General features: G+C 40.9%; 1 protein-coding gene across 3 annotated transcripts in view; it reads right to left on the bottom strand.

Moving 5' to 3' along the window:
- Positions 1-554: 554 nt before the first annotated feature.
- Positions 555-15,925, bottom strand: part of C16H10orf143 (chromosome 16 C10orf143 homolog) — a 107,872-nt gene continuing 92,501 nt past the window's right edge. For 2 of the 3 annotated variants that reach the window (XM_030832108.2, XM_060286153.1), the window contains exons 4-5: positions 15,760-15,874; positions 555-2,132 (exon numbers count right to left, since the gene is read on the bottom strand). In XM_030832108.2, coding sequence (XP_030687968.1) covers positions 2,020-2,132; positions 15,760-15,874 — 228 coding nt within the window. In that variant the 3' untranslated portion in view covers positions 555-2,019. The remainder of the gene's footprint in view (positions 2,133-15,759; positions 15,875-15,925) is intronic. The other variant, XM_060286154.1, reaches the window with a different exon arrangement.

Below are 15,925 nucleotides of genomic sequence, written 5' to 3'. Positions count from 1 at the left end.
TCTCCCCTGTTTCTGGCTCCTAGACTTGTTTTGTACTCTTTATTTCAGCCTTTTACAGTGAAAGTTGAATGTGCTGAATCATGAAATCTTACCGGAAGGAGAAAGTTATTTTTGGCCATTTATTTAGTAAAAAGCACTCTAGAGAATGCAACCCAGAAATGTACTTTATTATGATAGCTTAATGTAAGAAAAGAACTAAATAACTAGTATTTCCCCCTTGTCATCTTCACTTGGGAATCATTTTTAATGTGAGCCAGCATGAAACTATTTAAGCAGTATGCAATATTTTAGGACATAAAATTACCCATGTTTTTAAAAGCAGCTCACATGTATTGGATGTTATGTGCCAGCACCCCAAGATAGGCACATGCACAGAAAAGACGGAGGACATGTCCTGGTCACACTGCCAGGAGGCTGCGACTCCAGCCCCAGCGCTGGACTCCAGAGCTCTGGTCCTTACAAGGTGCAGCCACGTGTGCCTTAAGAGGCAAAGGGGGAAGCGGGACGGGGGGGGGGGGTCGGGGGGTCCAATGTCTTGAAGTCACTTTGCATGCATGGAGCCTTAAAACTGCCTCTGCTCAATCAGTTCGGTCAGGTCGGCTGTGGAATGACGGGGTTGGGGTGCTGACAGGGGGGCGCTGAAGGGAGGGGTTCCATCCTCTAGTGATGGCTTGGTGACCCTTTGTTGTCCAACCTTCCTTCTTGCTGTTTAACCCCAAGTTCCCACACCACGCCCTACAGTCTTGCCTGCTCCCCTGTCCCCCAAAGGCTGCTGTCGCCAGGGCTCCTTCTCCAAATGTGCCCGTGAGCCTGTGCCGCCCTGCAGGTGCCTGCCCACTGCTCTGTGGCATCTCTCTTCCTGAGCCGCCACTCGACTAAGGAGCCTGGTCTCACCCTTGGTAGGTCCTCAAAGGAGATATAAATGTGTGTATACATATATATATATATATATATGTACATATATACGAATATATATATACATGAATGAGGAATGCATGGAGAACATTTAGCCACGTAGGTAGTGATTCAGGGGTCAGGGGCCTGGGAGAGGAATGGTGTAGGTCTGGTGGGTGCGTGAGGGAAATGACATGATCTGATGGGGTGCTTGGAGCAAACCTGTCATTTTTATGGGAGAGAAACTCAGAGAGCTCAGCCGTTGAGAGAAGGCCCCCCATGGCCTCATTTTTACACACCAGTATCGGCACAGAGGTATCCTTAAGTAGAAGCCATTGACTTTCTCTGTGCCTCGCTTACTGGATACAGTGACTGCTGCCCCTCCACTGCCCTCACTTCCCCCCACCCCCGAACATTCATGTAGGCCAGGCTCAGCTGTGTGTGAGGTGTGGTGAGGAAGCCCTGCCCGCGTGCAGCGGGAGACGTAGTGTCACAGCCAGACACGCGAAAGAAACAGGAGACAGCTGGTGATGTTCGCATTGGGAAAGCCTTCCATGGATCTCACAGGTTAAGCCCAGTTCTCTCAGCCACGTAAAAATCAGCGTCCATTTCATCTGTCACGGTCCACATCTGTGTGCTCTCATTGGCCACTGTGCCTGGAAACAAATTCACAAACGTCAATATTCAAACCTGTTTCAATATTTAATCATTTTACCCGGAACAAGCACTGTGCCTAGTGGCCACTACTAAGCAGCTAACATTGCGAGGGTGAGGACTGCAAGGTGGGGACTTAACTGCCCCCAAATAGCACAGGCTAGTCCAGGGTGCTGGAGGCGCAGGGGCCCCGTCCCGGAAACTTGGCCGAGGTGAAACTCGGCCACTGAACCCAGAAGTCAGAACTTGATCGTGGGCATTTTCAGAGCACAGATAGTTTCAGGGATTGTTTGTTTTATTTGCAGGTCTCTCATTCTGGTGTGAAACGTGTCTCTACATGGATTTCTCCTATGAGAAGCTCCTGGAGTCAGGACGGTCCCCGTCATCTGGTTTATCCGTTCTTAGCACAGAGCTGGCACGACGAGGGGGCTCAGCAAATACTTCCTGAATTAATACAGATGTGATTCTGTTTTAGAGACTCTGTATCATGGGAAGATTCAAACACACCCACACCTTGATAGAATGGAAGATGGAAACCGCTCTCCTGCTCAGAACATTTTTGTTCGTCCATCTCTCTTCCCGTCCTGCAGGGGAAAAAAAATATGTTAGTTAAAACGGCACGTGATTTGGTCAAATATGCCATGATGCTTGGGGACACCTTTGCTCTTGCCTCCCACTGGAGTAACCTGGGCGAGAGTAACAAAGAAAACAACCCACTGTCCACGTCGGACAGCCAGGAAAAGGGCCCCTTGTGGGAGGCGGGGGCGGGGGAAGTGAGGACCCTCACGGTCGAGTCCCGCCTGGAAAGCAGTGAACACCGCCCACAGGGCTATAAGCCAGGCCAGGGATGACGGGAACCGGCTTCCCAATGCCCTTCCTGCCTGGGATGTTGATTTCACATTGAGACCCACTCCTCCAAATTGTGGAGATGGACTTGGGGCTCTCGGGGCAGAAGACTTGCCCAAGGGACTTGTGAACGGACGCAATCAGATGCCCCTTCCCAAGACATCTCTGCCCCTACCTGGCCCTCCACTGTCTGGGTCTAAAGGAACACGACGGATGCTTCTGTCTTAAAGTCATTCCTGGGGAAATCCCAGGGTGGGAAGCCCTCTGGCCAGGAGGCGAAGTTTTCAGCGAAAGGTGTGAGGACGGCAGAGGGTTCCCTCGTCAGCTGTCCCAACCCCGCAAGCTCTGGGGCCACCAGAAATGCAGCCGTGGGGTGAGAGGTCGCACTCAGAGATGGAAAGTTGGAGCAAGGAAGTGGCAGCTGCCCCCAGGGACTGAGCAGGTCTGAATCACAGAATCCCGTCAAGCCCATAGTAAAGAGCGCCCTTTTGCCTTGTGGTGGAACAAAGGAATCGTGTACAAGTGCGAGGGCACCTGCCCGGTAGCTTGGGGCTGGCAGGGTGTCTCGGCTGGCCTTGGCCATGGGGCGTGGTAATTATAAATTACAAGATATTGAGTAGAGTTCCCTGTGCTGTACAGTGGGTCCTTGTTGCTCATCTATTTATATATAGTTGTGTGTATCTGCTAATCCCAAACTCCTAATTTATCCCTCCCCCACTTTCCCCTTTGGTAACCATAAGTTCATTTTCTATATCTGTGAGCCCGTTTCTGTTTTGTAAATAACTTCATTTGTGTCATTTTTTAGATTCCACACATAAGTGATATCATGTGATATTTGTCTTTATCTGTCTGACTTACTTCACTTGGTATGACAATCTCTAGGTGCATTCATGTTGCTGCAAATTGCATTATTTCACTCTTTCTTTATGGCTGAGTAGTATTCCATAGTGTGTATACGTACGTATATACTATACCTTCTTTATCCATTCATCTGTTGATGGACACTTAGGCTGCTTCCATAACCTGGCTATTGTAAACAGTGCTGCAGTGAACATTGGGGTGCATGTGTCTTTTCGAATTAGAGTTTTCATTTTTTCCAGGAGTGGGATTGCTGGGTCATATGATAATTCTATTTTTAGTTTTTTAAGGAACCTCCGTACTGTTCTGCATAGTGGCTGCACCAATTTACATTCCCACCGACGGTGTAAGAAGGTTCCCGTTTCTCCACACCCTCCCCAGCATTTACTAGAGAAGACCTCTTACTAAAATCCAGGGTCTCCACTGTGCATACTCCAGGACGGGGCGACTGCCAAGGAGCAACACACAGGCAAGGAGACCCCTGCATGTGATCACAGAAGACATAAACCTGAGGATATTTTCTATGCATACACTAACTGTTTTGCTTGTCTACTAAGAGTTATCTCCTCAACCTGAAACAATGTACTTTCGTACCGCAAATTCTACTAAAGAGAAAACAAGCCATTTTTAAAAATGTAAATCATAACAGTTCTTTGCATTCAACTTTCAGAAGAGATTCCTAATGAATTCTTTCCAACCCTGCGTTCTAATCTCTGATCCGGTGCTGACAGGTGTGAGATAATACAGAAGTCCGTTCCTCAGCCAGCTGGCCATGGCACGGCCCTGGTGCAGGGCCGGAATTCTAAAGACGTCCCCGAGATTTCTGTCCTCCGGTTGTTCAATCAAACCATAATCCAGGTACTGCTGGGAAGGAACTTGGCAGATGGAATTAAGGTTACCAATCAGCCGACTTTAAAACTGGGAGATTATCCTGGACTCTCTGGACATGAGCCCTTAAGAGCAGATGAGGAAGGAGGAAGAGTCAGTGAGATGTAGCAGGAAAGGGAGCCGGAGGAGAGGCCAGAGAGAGTCAGAGCATGAGAGAAACTGGGCCTGCCATTGTCGGAGGGGCCACACAGAAAGCACAAGGAGGACACAGGCAGCCGCTATGAACAAAGACTGGACCCAGCTGTCAGCCAGGAAGGAAACAGGACTTCAGTCCTACAACCACAGGAACCGAATTTAGCCAAAGATCAGAATCATCTTGGATGAGGACCCCAAGCTCCCGATGAGAACACAGCCAGGCTGACTGCTTGATTTCAGCCTTGCAAGACCCCCAGCAGAGGACCCAACTGAGACCATCCAGGCAGCTGACCTTCAGAACTATAAGACAGTGAATGGTGCTGTTTTCAGCCACCAAACTGGTGGCAATTTGTTACCCCAACAACAGACAATGAAAACACCCACCTTTGAAGCCTGGAGGCAGATGCTCCTTGCTTACACTGTGTATCAGTCAGTTGTTGCCATGGTAATGCTGCTAACAGACCTTCCCCAATGCAGAGGCTTAAACAACAGCCACGCCCCTCACACATGCCCCTGCAGGGCAGCTGGCACAGCTGTGCTGATCTCGGCCTGGTGGGTTGTGTCTGGCCAACGGTGGCTTCACTACACAAGGCGAGAGCTGTGGACTCTCCCAGCAACTCTGCGGACAGGCTGGCTTTTTCCCTGGGGGCCCCTGGCTCCAGGGTGGCCACAGGCTGGAGCAGACCTGTTCTGAGGGGTGGAGGCCAGGTGGGCATCTCCAGTGCCTCGGAAGAAGGCTAACCCAGCCTCTGAGCCATAGAGTGTGGAGAAAATGCACATCAGTCCCATTGGGAAGCTATAGGTGATGGGGAGGAGGGTCAGGAGAAAAGAGCACATGGCACTCACCTCCCGTCTGTCCCTCCTGTTGTATGGAGACCAGCTCCAACAGGCCTGTGGGTCTGCCTCCCACCCCCCAGCACCTAGAACAGTGCCGTCAGCCTTCAACCATATACCAATTTACCAGCCCCGGGTTAACATAAAAACCGAAGGCAGAGCCCACATTGGTCTGGGTTGGATCACATACATGATCATCCATAAACCAAGTACGGTGGCCCCAGGAGGATGGGGCCCTTTGATAGGCAAGCATCCATCCCGAAACTGCCTATTGAGGAGTGGTCCCATGTGAAAGAATGCAGGGTGACAAAATGCATCCAACACAGCAACCATAGAAGCCAGAATGAAAATGGCAAAAAATTATTTTTAAGTGTTGAAAGAAAAGAACTGTCCATACAGAATCCTATATTCAGAAAACAATGTCCTTCAGGAATAAAAGGGAGATCAAGCCATTCTCAGATGAAAGACAACTAAGAGACTTTCTTGCTTGTATACCTACCCCCAAAAAATGGCTAAAGGAAGTTCTTTAAACAATAAAGAAACAATAAGAGAAAGAATTTTGGAACATACAAAGAGATAAACATAGAAACACAATAGTTAACTCAAAATGGAATTCTAAAAAAAGTGTTTATGTCTCAGCAAATGAAAGTCCAAATCCAGACAGCTTCACAGGTGAATTCTACAAAACATTTAAAAAAGAGTTAACACTGATCCTTCTTAAACGATCCCCAAAAAATTGAAGAGGAAGGAATGCTTCTGAACACATTCTACGAGGCCAGCATCACCCTGATACCAAAACCAGACAAAGACACCACAACAAAAGAAAATTACAGGCCAGTATCACTGATGAACATAGACACAAAAATCCTCAACAAAATATTAGCAAACTGAATTCAAAAATACATTGAAAGGATCATACCCATGCTCAGGTAGGATTTGTCCTAGAGATGCAAAGATGGTTCAGTATATCCACAAAGCAGTCAACGTGACACACCACATTCACAAGATGAAGAATAAAATCATCTGATCATCTCAATAGATGCATAAAAAGCTTTAGACACCACAATTCAACATCCACTTATCATTAAAACTCTCAACAAAGTGGACATAGAGGGAACATACCTCAACATAAAAAAGCCCACATATGACAAACCTACAGCCAACATCATACTCAACCGTGAAAATCTGAAAGCATTTCCTCTAAGATCAGGAACAATACAAGTATGCCCACTCTCAACACTTTTATTTGACATAGCGTTGGAATTCCTAGCCACAGTAATCAGGCAAGAAAAGAAATAAAAGAAGTACAAATTTGAAAAAAGAAGTAAAACTGTCACTGTTTGCGGATGACATGATACTATATATAGAAAATTCTAAAGACACTACCAAAAAAATTTAGAATTAATAAATGAATTCAGCAAAGTTGCAGGATACAAAATTAATACACAGAAATTTGTTGCATTTTTATACACTAATAATGAACTATCAGAAAGAGAAATTAAGAAAAATTCTCATTTACATTTTCATCAAAAAGAATAAAATATGTCAGAGTAAATCTAACCAAAGAGGTAAAGGACTCTGAAAACTATAAGACACTGATGAAAGAAATTGAAGATGACACAAATGGAAAGATATACCATGCTCATGGATTGAAAGAATTAATATTGTTAAAATAACCACATTACCCAAGGCAATCTACAGATTCAAAGCAATCCCTATCAAAATACCAATGGCAATTTTCACAGAACTAGAACAAATAATTCTAAAATGTATATGAAAACACAAAAGACCCCAAATAGCCAAAGCAGTCTTGAGAAAGAAGAACAAAGCTGGAGGTATCATAGTCCCTTCCTGATTTCAAACTATACTACAAAGTTACAGTAATCAAAACCGTATAACTGGCACAAAAACAAACACATAGATCAATGGTACAGAATAGACAGCCCAGAAATAAACCCACGCAATTATGGTCAATTAATCTACAACAAAGGAGGTAAAAATATACAGTGAAGAAAAGATAGTCTCTTCAGTAAATGGCACCGGGAAAACCAGATAGCTACATGCAAAAGAATCAAACTGGACTACTTTCTCACACCATATACAAAAATAAACTCAAAATAGATTAAAGACTTAAACGTAAGACCTAAAACCATAAAACTCCTAGAAGAAAACATAGGCAGTATGCTCTTTGACATGGATCTTAGGAATAATTTTTTGGATCTGTCTCTACAGGCAAGGGAACAAAATCAAAAATAAACAAATGAGACTAAACTAAAAGGCTTTTTCACAGGGAAGGAAACAACCAGCAAAACAAAAAGGCAGCCCACTGAATGGGAGAAGATATTTGTAAACAATATATCCAATAAGGGGTTAATATACAAAATTACAACGAACTCATACAACTAAACATCAAAAAACACAACCTGATTAAAAAATGGGCAGAGGATCTGAATAGACATTTTTCCAAAGAAGACATACAGATGGCCAACCAACACGTGAAAAGATGCTCAACGTCTCTAATTATCAGGGAAATGCAAATCAAAACCACATTGCAATACCACCTCATACCTCTCAGAGTGGCTACTGTCAAAAACACAACAAAATGGCAAGTGCTGGAGAGGATGTAGAGAAAAGGGAACACTTGTGCACTGCTGGTGGAAATGTAAATTTGTGCAACCACTAGGGAAAACAGTATGGAGTTTCCTCAAAAAATTAAAACTAGATCTTCCATGTGATCCAGCAATTTTACTACTGGGTATTTACCAGAAGAAAATAAAAACACTAATTCAAAAAGATATATGCACACCAATGTTCACGGCAGCATTATTTACAATAGCCAAGACATGAAATCAACATAAGTGTCCTCTGGTAGATGAATGGATAAAGAAGATGTGGGGTGTGTATGTGTGTGTGTGTGTGTGTGTATACATATATATGTTTACACATACATATATATGTACATACGCACACACAATGGAATATTGCTTGGTCATAAAAAATGAAATCTTGTCATTTGCAGCAAATGGATGGATTTAGAGGGTATTACGTTAAATGAAATAAGTCAGACAGAGAAAGAAAATTCCATAGGATCTCTTGTGTATATGGAATCTAAAATACAAAACAAAATTAAAACAGACTCATAGATACAGAGAACAAAAAGGTGGTTGTCAGAGGGGAGAGAAGTGGGGAGGGCAAAATAGGTGAAAGAGGTACAAACTTCCAGTTATAAAACAAATAAGCGACAAGGATGTAATATACAGCATATTACATAAGTAATATGGTCAATAATATGGTCAATAGTATTGTAATATTGTAACAATTTTGTATGAGGACAGACAGTTACTTGAGTTACCATGGTGATCATTTCATGATGTATGCAAATGTCAAATCGCTATGCAGTACACCTGAAACTAACATAATATTGTACATCAACTGTATTTCAATAAAAAATAAAAATTAATTAACCTAATAATTAAAAGTGTTTAAGTAACCCACAGAAAGGTAAAATAAAAAGCAGAGGGAATACACTTAAAACAAAAAGAAAATGGCAAACCTAAGCGGTAACATATCAAAAAACTACATTAAATGTAAATTGTCTAAATACTCCATTTAAAAGGCAGAGATTAGAAAACATGATTCAACAATATATTCAAAATACTCAACAATATACTCAGTATACTCAACAATATACAGTCTACAGGAAACTCACTTCAAATATAATGCTATAGGCAGGTTGAAAGCAAAGAGATGGAAAAAGATATATTGTGTGAACATTAATCAAAAAGAAAGGAGTACTGCCTGTATTAATATCAGAAAAAGTATACTTTAGAGCAAAGAAAATCACCAGTGACAGAGAATGACATTATATAATGATAAAAGAAGACATAGCAATTGATAAAAGAAAACACAGCAATGCTAAATGTGTTTGTACCACAGAAACAGCTACAAAACATGTGAAGCAAAGACTGATAGAATTGAAAGAAGAAATAGACAAATCTATAATTATACATGGAGTTTCTCTGTGATTGATAGAACACATTTACAAAAAATCAGCAGACATAGAAGAACTCAACCACACCATCAACCAACAACTCAATCCAATTAGGATCTAATTGACATTTATAGAACATGCCTCTCAACAACGGCATTATACACATTCTTTCCAAGTATCCATGAAACATATAACAGTATTGACCATACAATCTAGGACATAAGAAAGATCTCAACAAATTTAAAAGAATCAAAATCATACAGAGTGTGTTGTCTGACCACAACAGAATAAAACTAATATTCAGTAAGAAAAAAAATCTTCAAACACTTAGAAACTAAGCAAGGCACTTCTAAATAATCCCATGAGCCAAAGAAGAAGTCCTTAGTGAAATAAAAAAATAAATCCATTGAACTAAATAAAAAGACATATCAAAATGATGGAGCACAGCTAAAGCAGTGCTGAGGGAAAAATGTAGAGCATTAAATGCATTCATTAGAAAAGATGCTGAACCAAGTAGACATTCACCGGCAAACGTGAACCTCCACCAAAGTCTCAAACCTTATACAAAGAGTAATTCAAAATGGATCATGGACTTAAATGAAAAATTACAAAACTTTTTGAAACAAACATGGGAGAAAATCTTGGGAATTTAGGGTAGTAAAATAGTTCTCAGACTTGTAACAAAGACACAAGCCAAAAATAGAAAAGAAAATGGATAAATTGGATTTAATCAAAATATGTTGGGACGAGCCTCTTAGATAGCCTCCTCTGCCAGAGGGCAGACAGCAGAAGCAAGAAGAACTACAATCCTGCAACCTGTGGAAGGAAAACCACAATCACAGAAAGATAGACAAGATGAAAAGGCAGAGGACTATGTCCCAGATGAAGGAAAAAGGTAAAACCCCCAAAAAACAACTAAATGAAGTGGAGATAGGCAACCCTTCCAGAAAAAGAATTCAGAATAATGATAGTGAAGATGATCCAGGACCTCATAAAAAGAATGGAGGCAAAGATCGAGAAGATGCAAGAGATGTTTAACAAAGACCTGGAAGAATTAAAGAACAAACACCTAGAGGAATTAAAGAACAAACAGAGATGAACAATACAATAACTGAAATGAAAAATACGCTAGAAGGAATCAATAGTAGAATAACTGAGGCAGGAGAACAGATAAGTGACCTGGAAGACAGAATGGTGGACATCACTGCCACAGAACAGAATAAGGAAAAAAGAATGAAAAGAAATGAAGACAGCCTAAGAGACCTCAGGGACAACATTAAACACACCAACATTCGCATTATAGGGGTCCCAGAAGGAGAAGAGAGAGAGAAAGGACCCAAGAAAATATTTGAAGAGATTATAGTCGAAAATTTCCCTAACATGGGAAAGGAAATAGCCACCCAAGTCCAGGAAGTGCAGAGAGTCCCAGGCAGGATAAACCCAAGGAGAAACACGTCAAGACACACAGTAATCAAATTGACAAAAATTAAAGACAAAGAAAAATTATTGAATGCAACAAGGGGAAAATGACAAATAACATAAAAGGGAACTCCCATAAGGTTAACAGCTGATTTCTCAGCAGAAACTCTACAAGCCAGAAGGGAGTGGCAAAACATATTTAAAGTGATGAAAGGGAAGAACCTACAACAAAGATTACTCTACCCAGCAAGGATCTCATTCATATTTGATGGAGAAATCAACAGCTTTACAAACAAGCAAAAGCTAAGAGAATTCACCACCACCAAACCAGCTGTACAACAAATGCTAAAGGGACTTCTCTAAGTGGGAAACACAAAAGAAGAAAACGATCTACAAAAACAAACCCCAAACAATTAAGAAAATGGTAATAGGAACATACATATCAATAATTACCTTAAATGTGAATGGATTAAACACTCCAACGAAAAGACACAAACTGGCTGAATGTATACAAAAACAAGACCCATATATATGCTGTCTACAAGAGACCCACTTCAGACCTAGGGACACATACAGATTGAAAGTGAAGAGATGGAAAAAGATATTACATGCAAACTGAAATCAAAAGAAAGCTGGAGTAGCAATACTCATATCAGATAAAATAGACTTTAAATTAAAGAATGTTGCAAGAGACAAGGAAGGACACTACATAATGATCAAGGGATCAATCCAAGAAGAAGATATAACAGTTGTAAATATATATACACCCAGCATAGGAGCACCTCAATACATAAGGCAAATGCTAACAGCTATAAGAGGAAACTGACAGTAATACAGTAATAGTGAGGGACTTTAACACCTCACTTTCACCAATGGACAGATCATCCAGACAGAAAATTAATAAAGAAACACAAGCTTTAAATGACACAATAGACCAGATAGATTTAATTGATCTTTATAGGACATTCCATCTGAAAACAGCAGATTGTACTTTCTTCTCAAGCACTCATGGAACATTCTCCAGGATAGATCACATCTTGGGTCACAAATCGAGCCTTGGTAAATTTAAGAAACTTGAAATCATATCAAGCATCTTTTATGACCACAATGCTATGAGATTAGAAGTCAATTACAGGAAAAAAATGTAAAAAACACAAATATATGGAGGCTAAACAATGCACTACTAAACAACCAAGAGATCACTGAAGAAATCAAAAAGGAAATCAAAAAATACCTAGAGACAAATGACAATGAAAACATGACGATCCAAAAATTATGGGACACAGCAAAAGCTGTTCTAAGAGGGAAGTTTATAGCAATACAATCCTACCTCAAGAAACAAGAAAAATCTCAAATCAACAATCTAACCTTACACCTAAAGGAAGTAGAGAAAGAAGAACAAACAAAACCCAAAGTTAGTAGAAGGAAAGAAATCATAAAGGTCAGAGCAGAAATAACTGAAATAGAAACAAAGAAAATAATAGCAAAGATAAAACTAAATAAAAATAAAACTAAAAGCTGGTGCTTTGAGAAGATGAACAAGATTGATAAACCTTTAGCCAGACTCATCAAGAAAAAGAGGGAGAGGACTCAAATCAATAAAATTAGAAATGAAAAAGGAGAAGTTTCAATGGACACCACAGAAATACAAAGCATCATAAGAGACTACTATAAGCAACTGTATGCCAATAAAATGGACAACCTGGAAGAAACAGACCAATTCTTAGAAAGGTATAACGTTCCAAGACTGAACCAGGAAGAAATAGAAATTATGAACAGACCAATCACAAGTAATTAAATCGAAACTGTGATTAAAAACCTTCTAACAAACAAAAGTCCAGAACCAGATGGCTTCACAGATGAATTCTATCAAACATTTAGAGAAGAGCTAACACTCATCCTTCTCAAACTCTTCAAAAAATTGCAGAGGAAGGAACACTCCCAAACTCTTTCTACGAGGCCACCATCACCCTGATACCAAAACCAGAAAAAGATACTACACAAAAAAAAGAAAATTAGAGACCAATATCACTGATGAATATAGATTCAAAAATCCTCAACAAAATACTAGAAAACAGAGCCCAACAACACATTAAAAGGATCATACACCATGATGAAGTGTGATTTATCCCAGGGATGCAAGGATTCTTCAATATATGAAAATCAATCAGTGTGATACACCATATTAACAAACTGAAGAATGAAAACCATATGATCTTCTCAATAGATGCAGAAAAAGCTTTTGACAAAATTCAATACCCATTTATGATAAAAACTCTCCAGAAAGTGGGCATAGAGGGAACCTACCTCAACATAATAAAGGCCTTATATGACAAACCCACAGCAAATATCATTCTCAATGGTGAAAAACTGAAACCATTTCCTCTAAGATCAGGAAGAGACAAGGATGTCCACTCTCACCACTATTATTCAACATAGTTTTGGAAGTCCTAGCCACAGCAATCAGAGAAGAAAAAGAAATAAAAGGAATACCAATTGGAAAGAAGAAGTACAACTGTCACTGTTTGCAGATGACATGATACTATACATAGAAAATCCTAAAGATGCCACCAGAAAACTACTAGAGCTAATCAATGAGTTTGGTGAAGTTGCAGGATACAAAATTCATGCACAGAAATCTCTTGCATTCCTATACACTAACAACAAAAGATCAGAAAAAGAAATTAAGGAAACAATCCCATTCACCATTGCAACAAAAAGAATAAAATACCTAGGAATAAACCTACCTAAGGAGGTAAAAGACCTGTACTCAGAAAACTATGATACACTGATGAAAGAAATCAAAGATGACACAAACAGATAAAGAGATATACCATGTTCTTGGATTGGAAAAATCAATATTGTGAAAATGACTATACTACCCAAAGCAATCTACAGATTCAATGCAATCCCTATCAAGCTACCAGTGGCAGTTTTTACAGAACTAGAACAAAAAACTTTAAAATTTGTATGGAGACGCAAAAGACCCCAAATAGCCAAAGCAATCTTGAGAAAAAAAAAAAAACTGGAGCTGGAGGAATCAGACTCCCTGACTTCAGACTATACTACAAAGCTACAGTAATCAAGAAAATATGGTATTGGCACAAAAGCAGAAATATAGATCAATGGAACAGGATAGAAAGCCCAGAGATAACCCCACGCATGTATGGTCAACTAATCTATGACAAGCATATACAATGGAGAAAAGACAGTCTCTTCAATAAGCAGTGCTGGGAAAACTGGACAGCTACTTGTAAAAGAATGAAATTAGAACACTCCCTAACACCGTACACAAAAATAAACTCAAAATGAATTAGAGACCTAAATGTAAGATTGGACGCTATAAAACTCTTACAGGAAAACATAGGAAGAACACTCTTTGACATAAATCACAGCAAGATCTTTTTTGACCCACCTCCTAGAGTAATGGAAATAAAAACAAAAATAAACAAATGGGACCTAATGAAACTTAAAAGCTTTTGCACAGCAAAGGAAACTATAAATAAGACAAAAAGACAACGCTCAGAATGAGGGAAAATATTTGCAAACAAATCAATGCACAAAGGATTAATATCCAAAATACATAAACAGCTCATGCAGCTCAATATCAAAAAAACAAACAACCCAATCCAAAAATGGGCAGAAGACCTAAATAGACATTTCTCCAAAGAAGATATACAGATGGCCAACAAACACATGAAAGGATGCTCAACATCACTAATCATTAGAGAAATGCAAATCAAAACTACAATGAGGTATCACCTCACACCAGTTAGAATGGGCATCATCGGAAAATCTACAAACAACAAATGCTGGAGAGGGTGTGGAGAAAAGGGAACCCTCTTGCACTGTTGGTAGGAATGTAAACTGATACAGCCACTATGGAGGTTCCTTAAAAAACAAAAAATAGATTTACCATATGACCCAGCAATCCCACTACTGGGCATATACCCAGAGAAAACTATAATTCAAAAAGACACATGGGGCTTCCCTGGTGGCGCAGTGGTTGAGAGTCCGCCTGCCGATACAGGGGACACAGGTTCGTGCCCTGGTCCAGGAGGATCCCACATGCCATGGAGCGGCTGGGCCCGTGAGCCATGGCTGCTGAGCCTGAGTGTCTGGAGCCTGTGCTCCACAATGGGAGAGGCCACAACAGTGAGAGGCCTGTGTACCGCAAAAAAAAAAAAAAAAAAAAAAGACACATGTACCACAACGTTCATTGCAGATCTATTTACAACAGCCAGGTCATGGAAGCAACCTAAATGTCCACAGACAGACGAATGGATCAAGAAGATGCGGCACATATATACAATGGAATACTACTCAGCCGTAAAAAGGAATGAAATTGGGTCATTTGTAGAAACATGGATGGACCTAGAGATTTTGTCATACAGAGTGAAGTAAGTCAGAAAGAGAAAGACAAATATCGCATATTAATGCATATGTGTGGAATCTAGAAAAATGGTACAGACGAACCAGTTTGCAGGGCAGAGATAGAGACACAGATGTGAAGAACAGACATGTGGATGCCAAGGGGGGAAGTGTAGGAGGGGGTGGCGGTGGGATGAATTGGGAGATTGGGATTGACATATATACACCAACATGTATAAAATAGATAACTAATAAGAACTTGCTGTACAGCACAGGTAACTCCACTTTGCTGCACAGCAGAAACTAACGCAACATTGTAAAACAACTGTACCCCAATGAAAAAATTAATTAATTAAATTAAATTTTAAAATTAATCAATTAATTAAATATGTTGGGAAAGGAAATCTCCCGCTTATAGTCTTTCAATACCCCACTCAGCCGCGTAAGAATGGGCCTTGGGCCTGGACAATTCCTCATCAAGAGATAAAGGGCCCACGCAGCCCTGCTGGACTTGCCAGGCTCAGTGTGTGCTCCTCTGCTCTGCTTAGCTACATGCATCACACAGCACCTGGCCAACCCCTCTGCTGTATCTGTCCCCTGCTGGGGGGGTGGGGGGACAGTGTTCTTCCGATGCAGCACAAGAGGGCTGCGTGCAACCAATGGCCCTGCAGCAGCTGCCGGGAGGAGCCCCCTGGCGTGGAGACCGATGCCCACTCTTGAAGCAGAACCGGCTAAGTCTCTTCTCTGCGTCAGGAGAGACTTGTTCCATGCAGTGCTTGTTTCCCTTGGTACCTCTGATACTAACATGCACTGGGCAGGAGTGCAAATTGCTTGACAAAATTTTTTTTAAACTTCGTTTAAGCACTCACCTATTGAAGTCGGCATCTGGGCTGATTCCTGGTTTAGGCTGTTACGAATAAAGCTGCTACCAACATTCATGTACAGGGTTTCGTGCGAACAGAAGATGTTGCTCTGCAGAAGATCCTGGGAAGAAGATGAAAAGACAAGTCACAGACCAGGAGAAAATATTTGTAA

Source organism: Globicephala melas, chromosome 16 (assembly GCF_963455315.2).
Source record: "Globicephala melas chromosome 16, mGloMel1.2, whole genome shotgun sequence".
NCBI classification, from domain to species: domain Eukaryota; kingdom Metazoa; phylum Chordata; class Mammalia; order Artiodactyla; family Delphinidae; genus Globicephala; species Globicephala melas.
This window is presented reverse-complemented; position numbering and strand designations above follow the sequence as displayed.